We start from the raw sequence: 14,056 nt of genomic DNA, 5'->3' as shown, positions 1-14,056 counted from the left end.
ATTGGGTTTCGTTACAGCCACACCAACCAAGAATAGAGCATAAATATAGCAATACAAATACCACAAACAATCAATAAACAAAATACAAACTATGCCAGATGGAAAATAAGTCCAGGACCAGTCTATTGGCTCAGGGTGTCTGACCCTCCACGGGAGGAGCTGCATGTTCGATGGCCACAGGCAGGAACGACCTCCCGTACTGCCCAGTGTTGAATCTCGGTGGAATATGGCCGAAGTCAAACAGTAAAAAGTTCAATATCCAGTCTACTAACACATTCCTCGATCATAATATGACCCAGATTGCACCATCTGTTGTTAACCGGAACAGTAAGCACCCAACTCCTTTACACTTACTTCTCTCAGTGCACTTCCGGTCAGTCGGAATGGTCTGGAAGCCGTCCATGGAAAAGTTTTGATTGGGTATGTCCTCGTGCAGCCTCATTCCAGTGAAACACATAACATTGCACTCCCGAAATGTTCTCTGACGCCTGGCTAGCGCCGTGAACTTGTCCATTTTATTACCCACCGAACTCCTCTTCTCCATAAGTCTCTGTTGTCTCGACCCCGTCCTCTTTGCTCAACCAAGTTGTACCACAGCCTGGTGACACAAGCTTTCAGGCTCTTATATCTTCTGCCTGAAGGAGGAGAGAATGTCTTGGGTGGCTGGAGTCCTTGATTATGTTGGCTACTTTCCTGAGGTAGAGAGAATTATAAAAGGAGGTGCATGGACAGCTAGAAGAATCTTCTAAGCATTAAAGGGGTGACAGTTTATATTTTAGGGATTTATTATTCGTGGTAGATCATAAGCAGGCTTCCTTGTGTTAATGGAGTATCAACCGTGAGATGTTTGTTAAGGAGCAATTTCCCTCTGAGTTTTTCAGGACTAACTTTTAACATGAAAATATGGTAAGTTCATTGTAAAGAGTGTGGAGATAGTAAATGTGAGCTGAAAGTCTGACACCTTGGGAAGGCAGAGACAGTGTCAAAGGACAATAAGGCCACCCTCAGGGTAGAAACATAGAAACATAGACAATAGGTGCAGGAGTAGGCCATTCGGCCCTTCAAGCCTGCACCGCCATTCAGTATGATCATGGCTGATCATCCAACTCAGAACCCTATACCAGCCTTCCCTCCATACCCCCTGATCCCTTTAGCAACAGGGGCCATATCTAACTCCCTCTTAAATATAGCCAATGACCTGGCCTCAACTGTTTCCTGTGGCAGAGAATTCCATAGATTCACCACTCTCTGTGTGAAGAGGTTTTTCCTCATCTCGGTCCTAAAAGGCTTCCCCTTTATCCTCAAACTGTGACCCCTCGTTCTGGACTTAAGTGAAGCAACACCTTATATTCTGTCTGGGTAGCCTCCAACCTGATGGCATGAATATGGATTTCTCCTTCTGATTTAAAAAAAAATCTCTTTTCCTCCCTTCTTTTATTCCCCACTCTGCCCTCTTCCCTGCTCTCACCTGTCTATCACCTCCCCCTGAGTCACCCTCTTCTTCCATTTTTCCTCGGGTCCACTCTCCTCTCCTATCAGATTCCTTCCTCTCTGTTATGTTTTGTAACTTCAGAAATATTAAACTAATTCAAAGGAAGCCACAGGAGATCAAAATGCAGGTCTAACTTTGTGTTATTCTTTAAGAGAGGTGCGCGCGTATCACATGGTAAAGTGATGATGCATGCAATTAACATATATTTACATATACCCATAATGAATTACTTAAATTAACAAGAATGCTTGATCAGCCAATATATATACAAGAATACTCAAATATTACATAAATATTAAATATGTAACACTCTCCAACCCTTTACTTTTCCTACCCACCTAGTTTCACCTATCACCTTCTAGTTTCCCTCCTTCTCATCCCCCCACTTTTTTTAATTCTGGCATCTTCTCCCATCCTTTCCAGTTCTGAAGAAGGCCTGAAACATTGACTATCTATTCACTTCCGTAGATGCTGCCTGACCGGCGAGGTTCCTCCAGCATTTTGTCAGTGTTGCAAAGCTTCTTGTTAGACTAGGGGCTCAACAGTTGGGAGGTAAGAACTGATAATGGTGGTATAGAGTCGTTAAGTCGTATAGTATGGAAATAGGGCCTTCGTCCCAACCTATCCATGCTGACCAAAGATTCAAAGTACATTTATTATCGAAGTATGCATGCCATATGCAACACTGAAATTCATCTTCCCATAGACAGCCACGAAACAAAGACACACCACGGAACCTGTTCAAAGAAAACATCAAACAACCATCACGCAGAAGAAAGAACAAAATGCACAAACAGCAAACAGCAAAAGGCGAGCAACAAACACAGAATATGAAACTCCAAACTACAGAGTCATTGAAACAGTCTAGGAATGTTCAGTCGAATTTAGCGCTGTGTCATTCATTGACTGCAGGGCACAGAGCCAGTCTGCCCCAATCAAAATCGTACAAAATAGCTATAAAGAGTAACCAGATAAGATAAACGACAGAGTCCAATCCACAAACCACGTTGATTAAACCTTGCCGAAAACTCAAGATTCTGGCACCATCCTCCAGCACCAGCGAGCGAGAGTGAGTGAAAGAGAGAGAGAGAGGGAGCACGGTCAAATGCAGGCAACTTCCTCTGGGAGCAGCCAGCAAGAGCAAGAGAGAGATTGTAAAGATTCTCAGCTAGACCCATTTGGTCAATATCCCTCTAATCTTTTACAATCTATGTATCTGTCCAAGCTCAATTTAAATAATTTTTAATGTATGGATGGGAGAGGTCTGGAGGGTTATGGACTGGATGCAGGTCAGTGCGGAATAATGTTTCGGCACAGACTAGAAGGGCCGAATGGCCTGTTTCCTGTGCTGTAGTGTTCTATGGTTCTATGGTTCTACCCGCCTCAGCTATTTCCTCTGGTAGCTTATTCCGTATTGTCACGTACTCCGTGACGGGTTAAAGAACCAGTAGAAATGGAAAACACTTTGTGGAGTCCGGTATTGCTATTAACTAATGGTATTTATTTGTAGCTACGTAATACAGTAATATAAAATCAGATATATCAAACAGGTTAGCAATGATTATGTATATGTGGAAATATATGAAAACCAAGCTTCTTCAAGTCTGGGGTAAATAGATAGTCTTATGATGATGAGTGAAGTTCAGTTCAGTTCATGGTATTGAGTTGAGTAGTGATGGAGAGAGAGAGAGGGAGAGATTTGAGTCTTCAGGTGAGCTGACACCGTCGATCTTCCCGTTGTCCTCCGAAATCCTTTAGAAGTCACTGACTGTGACCACAACAAAGGGGACCGTTCTTCTGTGGTGGAATTATCAACCCAGGTGAGGGTTGGACACACGAATAACTCCCCACCGGTCACACCTTTTTCACGCTGCAAGAGCCACTGATCAACTCGCCTGATCGATCCTCCAAAGCCCACCTTTTCTGTGGGCACAACAAAGCTTATTCAACGTCCAAAACCATGTGTCTGTAGGTCTAACAGTTGACTTTCTATTTATCTCACCGTGCTGAACACCAACTGTCCATCAAGCAGCTCCTCCCTTCTCTCTCTGTAAGAACTTGGAAGCTGTTAGTGTCCTTGCAAAAGTGTAAACATGCTGCCGAAAAACCATAACACCATCTCAAAGCAATCTTCGCCTCTCTTTCTCTTTTAACAAGGTGTCTGTGTTGGACACCTCTTCCTCTCTGTTTCCAAAAGCACATTTCATAGGGGTAATTCAGGACCCCGTCACATGTATACTGACCACCCTCGAGTGATAAAGTTGCCTTCAGGTTCCGACTCAGTCTTTTCCTTCTCACCTTAAACCTATCCCCCAACCTTGGGAAAATTGACTGTGTACATTCTCCCTATCTGCGCCACTCATGATCCTATACACTTCCACGTGCATCCATGCTCCAGTGAAAAATGACCCAACCTGCTCAACTTTTCTTCACAACTCAGTCCTTCACGAACATCTTCATAAATCTCCTCGGCACTCTTTACAGACTAGATAGATGGCTAGATACTTTATCGAGCGCAAAGGAAATTACAGTGCCACAGTAGCACTACAAGTTCACAGATATTCAATACTAGAAGACAAGAAAGAAGAATAAGTAAAATAAAGGCATCCGTTAGTCTTGCAAGACTGTGGACCTGCACCTGGAAAGTCTTCACTCTCCAGGGCGCAGGCCTGGGCAAGGTCGTATGGAAGACCAGCAGTTGCCCATGCTGCAAGTCTCCCCTCTCCACGACACCAATGTTGTCCAAGGGAAGGGCATTAGGACCCATACAGCTTGGCACCGGTGTTGTCGCAGAGCACTGTGTGATTAAGTGCCTTGCTCAAGGACACAACACGTTGCCTCGGCTGGGGCTCGAACTCACGACCTTCAGGTAGCTAGTCCAATGCCTTAACCACTTGGTCACGTGCCCACACAATATATAAAAATAGGGTATCTTAAGCAGTCTAACAGGAGGAGGGTCATCACTTCCCCGGCTATAGGTTGACTCATTATAGAGCCTAATGGCTGAGGGTAAGAATGACCTCATACATAGCACTCTCTGGAACAGCACAGTTGTCTTAGTCTATTACTGAAAGTGCTCCACTGTTCAGCCAAGGTGGCATGCAGAGGGTGAGAAACATTGTCCAGAATTGGCAGGATTTTCAGTGGGGCCCTTTGTTCTACCGCAGTCTCTAATGTGTCCAGTTTGACTCCTATAACAGAGCCAGACTTCCTGATCAGTTTATTGAGCCTGTTGGCATCACCCATGTTGATGCCATTGCCCCAGCAACCCACCAAGTAGGAGATTGTACTGGTGACAATAGACTGGTAGAACGTGTGAAGGAGAGGCTCTCATACTCCGAAGGACCTCAGTCTCCTCAAACTCTGGCCCTTCCTGGACACGGCCTCTGTGTCAGTGCTCCACTCAAATTTGTTGTCCAGGTACTTGTAGGTCTTCACCACATCCATGACCTCTTCCTCACAGCAGGTATGAGGATGGTATAACTATTTATTTATATACTTACTGAGATACAGCGTGGAATAGGCCCTTCTGGCCCATTGAACCTCGCCGCTCAACAACCCCTGATTTAACCCTGGCCTAATCACGGGACAATTTACTTTGAGCAATTAATCTACCAACCAATACGTCTTTGGACTGTGGGGGGAAACCAGAGCACCCAGAGGAAACCCATGCTGTCATGAGCAGGGGTGGGAATTGAACCTGCGTCTGCTGTTGTGCTAACCACTGTGCCAGCCCACTACAGTACTGTGCAAAGCTCACAGGCACATATACAGCATATAGCTAGGGTAACTAAGACCTTTGCTCTGTACTATAGAGCAATACAGCACAGAACTACAGGCCCTTCAGCTAATGGCCTTTTAATCTAGTTGAAGATTCATGGTTTCCTGTACAACAGAATTCTGTACAGAGATTCTAGCGACCCCAAAGTCTCATCAGCAGGCATGAGGTCTGGCCAGGCTGGAAATGGAAGGCCAAGGATGCAGTGAAGTTGGCTGAGGCACAGGGATCTGGCAGGGACATCTGGTCAGACAGGGCTGGGTAGCTTCCCTTCACTCTGCTCCGACAGAACCCAGGGCAGGGACAGGCGCAAACTTGCTCAGGAAGAGGTGGTAGCAGGTGTCGACGAAGTGCATACCACCAGGATGGTAGGAATGGGGCAGCAGGGAGCTTGGACGAGGTGGGAGGGTGCTCTGACGTGGAAGATCTCCTGGTCCAACATCTGGCTGGCAGAACCCTCAGTGCATGAAGTTCACCATCCAGGCTGAGTACTGCGTCCTGCCTGGTCCAACGAACCTTCTTGCTTCAGTCAAAAATGAGGAACCATCATATCCTCTCTATCCTGGCAGAGGGACCCTGGAACAGATCCTCAGCAGCTGCTGAAAAGCCCCGGGAGAAGACCGCTACCACTAGCGCCATGACCGAGTGCTGACAGCACTGGCAGAAAGTATCTTCTCGGTCATTAACAACAGTAGGCACCTCTGCCAATCTGGAAAGCCCATATCCTTTTCAAAGCTGGAGACCAACCACGGCCTCTGTCTAGATCACCAGCAGGTTTACTCACCACGGCGTCTGACTGGCAATTGAACGTTGATCTTGGCAAGCAAGGAAAGTTCCCTGACTTCATTGCATCAACATCCCTGAGGCCTGACATGGTGAATCTGTCAGAAGCCTCAAAGTAGGTGGTCATGGTAGAAATGGAAGTTCCTTGGGATTGAGGAGGTGCCTAAGCATAAGAAAGCTAATTACCAGGAGCTGGTATTTGATCAGTGAATGACTTTTTTCTAACTGCATGAACATCCCTCCCTCCATTCTCTTCTTTTCCATGCACCATTCTAGCTCTCCTTTTATCTATTCTCTTCTCATCACATGCCTATCACCTCTCTGTGGTGACCCTCCTCTCTCCCTTTCTCCCATGATCCATAAGACCATGAGACAAAGGAGCAGAAGTCAGCCATTCGGCCCATCGAGTCTGCTCTGCCATTCTATCATGAGCTGATCCAATCTCCCATTTAGTCCCACTCCCCCACCTTCTTACCATAACCTTTGATGCCCTGGCTACTCAGATACCTATCAATCTCTGCCTTAAATACACCCAATGACTTGACCTCCACTGCCACCCGTGGCAAAAAATTCCACAGATTCACCACCCTCTGGCTGAAAAAATTTCTTCGCATCTCTGTTCTGAATGGGCGCCCTTCAATCCTTAAGTCATGCCCTCTCGTACTAGACTCCCCCACCATGGGAAACAATTTTGCCGCATCCACTCTGTCCATGCCTTTCAACATTCGAAATGTTTCTATGAAGTCCCCTCTACTCTCCTATCCACTCTACTCTCCTATCTGATTCCTTCTTTTTCAGCCCTTTACCTTTTCCACCAACCACCCCCCAGCTTTTCACTTCATCCCCCTCCCTCCCACCTACTTGCATCCTCAGTAGCTTCACTTATCACCTGCCAGTTTGAAGTCCTCCCCCTCCCACCAGCTTCTTATTCTGTCTTCTTCCCCATTCCTTTCCAGTCTTGATAAAGGGTCTCAGTCTGAAACGTTGACTTTTTATTCCTCTCCATAGATGCTACCTGACCTGCTGAGTTCCTCTAGCATTTTGTGTGTGTTTCTCTGGATTTCCAGCAACTGCATAATTTCTTGTGTTTTGATTTTTTTCTCTTTTTTCTCTGACAGGACACGCCAGAATTTTTATGTAATACTGCGACGATCATTTTCAAAGTGAATCTTTCTTGATGAACTGCTCAACATTGCTAAAGTAACATCAGAAAGACATTCTCTACAAAACGCAAGGAAGAGCCTCCACGAGTCGCCAACTTAAAGTAAACCGCGTTGTCCTTTGTTCAGCCACCCACATCATTCGAATTTTGCCACCTCTTACAGAAGGATGGCAAAGGTGTCTGAGGCATTGCCCCACATGGTTCCCATGGTAACCGTCTCCATGGTGCTGATGTTAACTCTGGGATTTCCAAGCCTGACGCTCTCATGTCCACAACCCTGTGCCTGTTACCTCTCCACTGAAGTTCACTGTACTTTCCGATCACTAACAGCTGTTCCAGCAGGAATACCAAAGACGGTAGAAAAGATCAATTTTGGGTGTGTATTCATCTAGACATGATTCTATTATCAGCAAGTTTTTTTTGTAATCTGTAAGACTGGAAATGTGTGAAGCGATTCATTTTGGATGGTCAAATTTGAAGGCAGAATACAGGGTTAATGGCGGAATTCTTAGCAATATGGAGGAACGGAGGGATCTTGGAGTCCACATCATAGAACCCTAAAAATTACCATGCAAGTTGATAGGGTTCTTAAGAAGGTGTATGGTGTGTTAACCTTTATTAGTCAAGGGAATGAGTTCAAGAGCTATAATGTAATGTTAGACCATAAGACATAGGAGCAGAATTAGGCCATGCAGCCCATCAAGTCTACTCCACCACTCTAACATGGCTGATTCCGGATCCCACTCAATCCCATACACCTGCCTTCTCACTATATCCTTTGATGCCCTGACCAATCAGGAAATGATCAACTTCTGCCTTAGATATACCTATGGACTTGGCCTCCACTGCAGTCTGTGGCAGAGCATTCCAGAGATTCATTACCTTCTGGCTAAAAAAAATTCCTCCTTACCTCTGTTCTAAGAGGTCACCCCTCAGTTTTGAGGCTGCATCCTCTAGTTCTGGATACCCCTACCATAGGAAACATCCTCGCCACCTCCACTCTGCCTAGTCCTTTCAACATTCGGTAGGTTTCAATGAGATCCCCACACACTCTTCTAAATTCTAGTGAGCACAGGCCCAAAGCTGCGAAATGCTCCACATATGTTAACCCCTTCATTCCCAGAATCATCCTCGTGAACCTCCTCTGGTCTCTCTCCAATGACAACACATTCTTTCTGAGATATGGGGCCCAAAACCCTTGACAATACTCCAAGTGTGGCCTGACTAGTGTCCTATAAAGGCTCAGCATTATCTCCTTGATTTTATATTCTATTCTTGCAATAATTTCCAACATTGCATTTGCCTTCTTTTCCACAGATTCAACCTGTAAATTAACCTTTTGGGAATCTTTGCACAAGTCTCTCTGCATCTCTGATGTTTGAACTTTCTCCGCATTTAGATAATAGTCCACACTATTGTTCCTTTTACTAAAATGCATTACCATACATTTCCAAACACTGTATTCCATCTGACACTTTTTTGCCCATTCTTCCAATTTGTTTAAGTCTGCTGCAGTTGCATTGCTTCCTCAGCACTACCTACCCCTCCTACCCCTCCACCTATCTTCATATCATCTGCAAACTTTGCCACAAAGCCATCAATTCCATTATCCAAATCACTGACAATGTGAAAAGTAGCAGTCCCAATACTGACCCCTGAGAAACACCACTAGTCACTGGCAGTCAACTAGAAAAGGCCCCTTTTATTCCCACATACTGCCCCCTGCCCGTCAGCCATTCCTCTAACCATGTCAGTAGCTTCCCTGTAATGCCATAGGATTTTATCCTGCCAACAGCCTCATGTGTGGCACCTTATCACGTGAGAGACAACTTGATGGAAGTGTACAAGGTGATAAGGGGCATAGATACAGTTAACAGCCAGAGACTTTTTCCCTGGGCAGGTATACAAGGTGACATAACTTTAAGGTGAGTGGAGGAAAGTATAAGGGGGATGTCAGAGGTAAGGTTTTTACAGGGAGAGTGGTGGGTGCATGGAACATTCTGCCAGGGGTGGTGGTAGAGGCTGATACAATAGGGGCATCTAAGAAATTCTTAGACAGGCAAATGGATGATAAAAATATGGAAGGATTAGATTGAGCTTAGAATAAAAGGTCAGCACAGCATCAGAATCAGGTTTAATATCACTGGCATATAGCATGAAATTTGTTGTCTTAGTAGTAGAGCTACCGCTCAATACATAATAAGTGAATTACAGTAAGTACATATATAAAAATAGTTTAAATAAATAATTAGAGCAAAATTAAAAAAAAATAGTGAGCTAGTGTTCATGGGTTCAATGTCCATTCAGAAATCAGATGGCAGAGGGAAAAAAGCTGTTCCTGAATCATTGAGTGAGTGCCTTCAAGCTCCTGTACCTCCTTCCTGATGGTAGCAATGAGAACAGGGCATGTCCCGGGTGATGGGGTTCCCTAATGATGGATGCTGGATTTTTGATGCATCGGTCCTTGAAGATGTCCTACAGAATCTAGAAGGGCCAGTATTGTGATGCAATGTTCTATGTTCTGTAAGACAATTATTACATAGCTAGGATATACAAGAAGTGGAATTTTTATTGCATTGAATGCATTGAGACAAATTTCTCTTGAAAATGTGTAAACACGATGGAGAATGTAATTCACCATGTATGAATGACTCCTTGTGTTGCATGTGTGCTGTATACCTGGCCCTAGTTGTAGCTTATTGGTGACAGCTTGCTGAGTCAAATCTTTGTGGGTTTAATTCCCTCTCAAGGGACTTGAGCACCACCAGGACCCCCATCATCCAGGGCATGCTCTTTTTTCGCTGCTGCTATTGGGCAGAGTTCAGCAGGCATTGCCTCATGTCCCACAGCTCCAGGTTTGGGTATAGTTATTATGCTACAACCATCAGGCTCCTGAACCATTGTGGATAACTTCACTCACCTTAACTTTGAACTGATTCCACAAACCTATAGACTATCTTTCAAGGACTCTACAACTCATTTTCTCATTATCTATCTATTGATATGTCTATTTATTTAGTATTTGCGCAGCTTGTCTTCTTTTGTACATTGGATGTTTTGTCAGTCTTTGTGTGTACTTCCTCCATTGATTCAGTTGTATTTCTTTGTGTTACTGAGAATGCCTGCAAGAAATTGAATCTTATGGTGACATTTCGCCTGGCTGGTAATGCCACCTCTCCTCCTTTGATCCCTCCCTCTCTATCACATTCAAAACAACGGAAACCCGGAACCCAGTTTCCTTAATAATAAATTTTCTTTGAAGTTTTGTACTTTGAATGATGATTTTTGTTACAGTACTGACGGGATACTCGACCACTAACAGTGTTATCCTTCATCAGAACTGTTAAACTCAGGCACTCCCTTCTCTCAAAGGAAAGGGAAGATTGGTAGCTCGGGATGGCTGCTTGTTTGTCGGGCTGTTCACAGAGCCTGGAGATTAGGTCGCCCGCATTTCGTCACCAATTGAGGTGACATCATCAGTACGCAATTAAGGTTTGTTTCTGCTGAGTATTCGAGTTTATATAACTATAAATCTAAACGTGAGCACTCGGCAGAAACAACACTCAATTGCACACTGATGATGTCACCTTGACTGGTGATGAAATGTTTGCAACTTCACAACACGCTGGAGGAACTCAGCAGGTTGGGCAGCATCCGTGGAAAAGATCGGTCGATGTTCCGGCCCGAAACGTCGACCGATCTTTTCCACGGATGCTGCCCAACCTGCTGAGTTCTTCCAGCGTGTTGTGAATGTTGCTTTGACCCCAGCATCTGCAGATTGTTTTGTGCTTATGTTTGCAACTTAATGTCCAGGTTCGGCGAACACCCTTAGAAACAAACTCCCTTCTTTCTCAGTAGAGATAAACAGAAATCCACCATGGCATTAATCAAGGAAGCCAAGGGAATATGTATGTATGATGACCTGTCCAATCAACTAAATATCTTGGCATTCATTTTATTCCAGTTATAGTCTCATCAAAATTCTTTTAATTGTTTGGCAAGGAAATGCGCGCTGTGCACATTTGTATAGCTAGGGTGCTTAAGCCGATGGCACAGTACTGTACATTGGTTAAAATAGAAAGGTGGTTAGGAAATAGAAGTGCGAGTATTAGCTGAGTAGTATTAAGTGTTATTTGGTAATTGGAAAGGCATAATATAAAACAGATCGTAAACTTTAATAAGTATAGATTAAAACAGTGTAGTGATAAAATACAAGGTGGCATTTATTATAACCTTCGTGAATAAATCGATTAGGAAGTTAATACAGTTTAACATGTGGTTAAGAAGATGGTGCAGGAGGGAGGGTTTCAGATCTTTGGATCATTGGGCTCCATTCCAGGGAAGCTGGGCCTGAAACATCGACTGTACCTCTTCCTATAGATGCTGCCCGGCCTGCTGCGTTCACCAGCAACTTTTACTTGTGTTCCCTGTACAGATAGGATGGTCTGCTCCTGAAGTGGAGGGGGAGTAATATCCTAGCGAGAAGGTTTGTTAATGCTACATGCCGGTGGTTTTAAACTAGAGTTGTAGGGAGATGGGAACCAGAGTGCCAGAACAGATAGTGGAGAGGTTGTGAGGAAAGAAGTTAGTAAGCCTACAAGAAAGTCAGGAAGGTTGCGCTTGGTGAGACTAATGTTCTGAGTTGTTTCCATTCCATGCAAGGAGTATTGTAGGCAAGGCGGAAGCGAGGGCATGGATCAGCACGTGGAATTATGACACTGTAGCCATCAATAAGATATGGTTGCATGAGGAACAGGACTGGATGCTCAGTGTTCTGTTGTTTTAGAGTGATACAGCAGAAGGGATTAAAGTGGGAGAGGTGGAATTACTAGTGAGGAAAGATTTTATAGCAGTGCTCAGACAGGACAGATTGGAGAGCTCATCTACTGAGGCTGTATGGGTGGAACTGAGGAATAAGAAAGGGGTGACCACATCAATGGGATTATATTATAGACCACCTAATAGTCAAGAGGGCTTAGAGAAGCAAATTCTCAGACTGTTGCAAGAAACCTAATTTTGTGATAGTAGGTCATTTTAACTTTCCATATATTTGATTGGTTCTTCCATAATGTAGAAGGGCCGGATGGGGTAGAGTTTGTCAAATGTGTTCACAGAAGCTTCTTTATTCAGTTCATAGAATTCCCAACTACAGAGTCTGTGATACCAGATCACCTATCAGGGAATGAGACAAGCACGTGACAGAAGTTCATGTTGGGGAACACTTTGCATCTAGTGATCATAATGCCATTAGTTTCAAGATAATTATGGAGAAGGATAGGTCTGGTCCTCGGGCTGAGATTCTAAATTGGAGAAAGGACAATTTTGATGGGATCAGAAAGGATCTGGCAAGTGTGGATTGTGACTGGCTGTTTTCTGGCAAGGGTGTACTTGGTAAGTGAGAGTCCTTACCAATTTTGAAAGCACAGAATTTATTTGTTCTGGTCAGAATAAAAGGCAGGGCTACAGGTTTGGGGAACCTTGGTTTTTGAGAGATATTGAGGTCCTAGTTAAGAAAACAGAAAAAGGGGTGCATCACAGCTATAGGCAAGTAGGAACAAATTAGGTAGTTGAGAAGTATGAAATGCAAGAGAACACTTAAGAAGGAAATCAGGAGGGCTAAAAGAGGCATGAGGTTGCTCTCGCAGACAAGGTGAAGCTGAATCCTAAAAGCTTCTACAGATATATTAAGAACAAAGGGATAGCAAAGGATGAAATTGGTCTCCTTGAAGATGAAAGTGGTCACTTCTGCGTGGAGCTGAAAGAAATGGGGGAGATCTTAAATGGATTTTTTGCACCTGTATTTACTCTGGAGACAGACACAGAGTTGATAGAAGTAAGGCAAAACAGTAGTGAGGTCTTGGACACAATAGAGATTACAGAGGAGTAGGTGCTTGCTATTTTAAGGCAAATTAGGGAGATTAAATGCACAGGCCTCACCTTGGACCTTGTGGAAATTGCAGGTGCCCCAGCAGAGATACTTAAAATGTCGGTAGCAACAGGTGAGTTGCTGGATGATTAGAGAGTGGCTAAAGTTGTTCTGTTGTTTAAGAAAGGCTCAAAGAATAAGCTGGGAAATTATAAACTGGTGCGCCTCATGCAGTTAGTTTGTAAATTACTGAAAGATATTCTGAGGGACCGGATATATAAATATCTGTATAGACAGGGATTGATTAGGGATAGCCAACATGGCTTTGTGTAGTAGGTCATGTCTAATCAAGCTAATGTAGCTTTTTGAGAAAGTTGTCGGGAAAGTTGAGGAATGTTGTCTACGTGGACTTAATCAAGCCAATCGAACCTTTGACGAGGTCCTGCATGGCAGATTGGTCAAAAAGGCTCAGTTGCTCAGCATTCAGGATGACGTAGTAAATTGGATTAGACATTGGCTTTACAGGAGAAGCCGGATAGTGGAAATAATAGATGGTTGCTTCTCTGACTGGAGGCCTGTGACTAGAGGTGTGCTGCAGGGATTGGCCCTAGTGATGCTGTGGTTTGTCATCTATATTAACGGTCTGGATGATAATGTAGTAAACTGGATCAGCGAATTTGCAGATGACACCAAGAATGGGGGTGTAGTGGACAGTGAGGAAGTCTATCAGACCTTGCATCTGTAACTGGACCAGCTGGAAAAATGGGTTGAAAAATGGTAGATAGAATTTAATGCAGTCAAGTGTGAGGTTTTGCACTTTGGGAGGATTAATCAAGGTTAGACTTGTATGGTGAATGGTAGAGCACTGAGGAACGCAGTAGAACAGAGGGATCTGGGAATACAGAGGCATAATTCCTTGGAAGTGGTGTCACAGGTAGACAGGGTCATAAAGAAAGCTTTTGGTGCACTGGCCTT

The 14,056-nt window shown here is 44.2% G+C and overlaps 1 protein-coding gene across 1 annotated transcript in view; it reads left to right on the top strand.

The window, feature by feature from the left end:
* The window catches only part of mxra5a (matrix-remodelling associated 5a), an 87,656-nt gene that overhangs the window by 30,812 nt on the left and 42,788 nt on the right, over positions 1–14,056 (top strand). Inside the window, exon 2 of the mRNA XM_063054609.1 lies at positions 7,172–7,591. Coding sequence (XP_062910679.1) covers positions 7,383–7,591 — 209 coding nt within the window. The 5' untranslated portion in view covers positions 7,172–7,382. The remainder of the gene's footprint in view (positions 1–7,171; positions 7,592–14,056) is intronic.

This window comes from Mobula hypostoma, chromosome 7, assembly GCF_963921235.1.
Source record: "Mobula hypostoma chromosome 7, sMobHyp1.1, whole genome shotgun sequence".
NCBI lineage: Eukaryota > Metazoa > Chordata > Chondrichthyes > Myliobatiformes > Myliobatidae > Mobula > Mobula hypostoma.
This window is presented reverse-complemented; position numbering and strand designations above follow the sequence as displayed.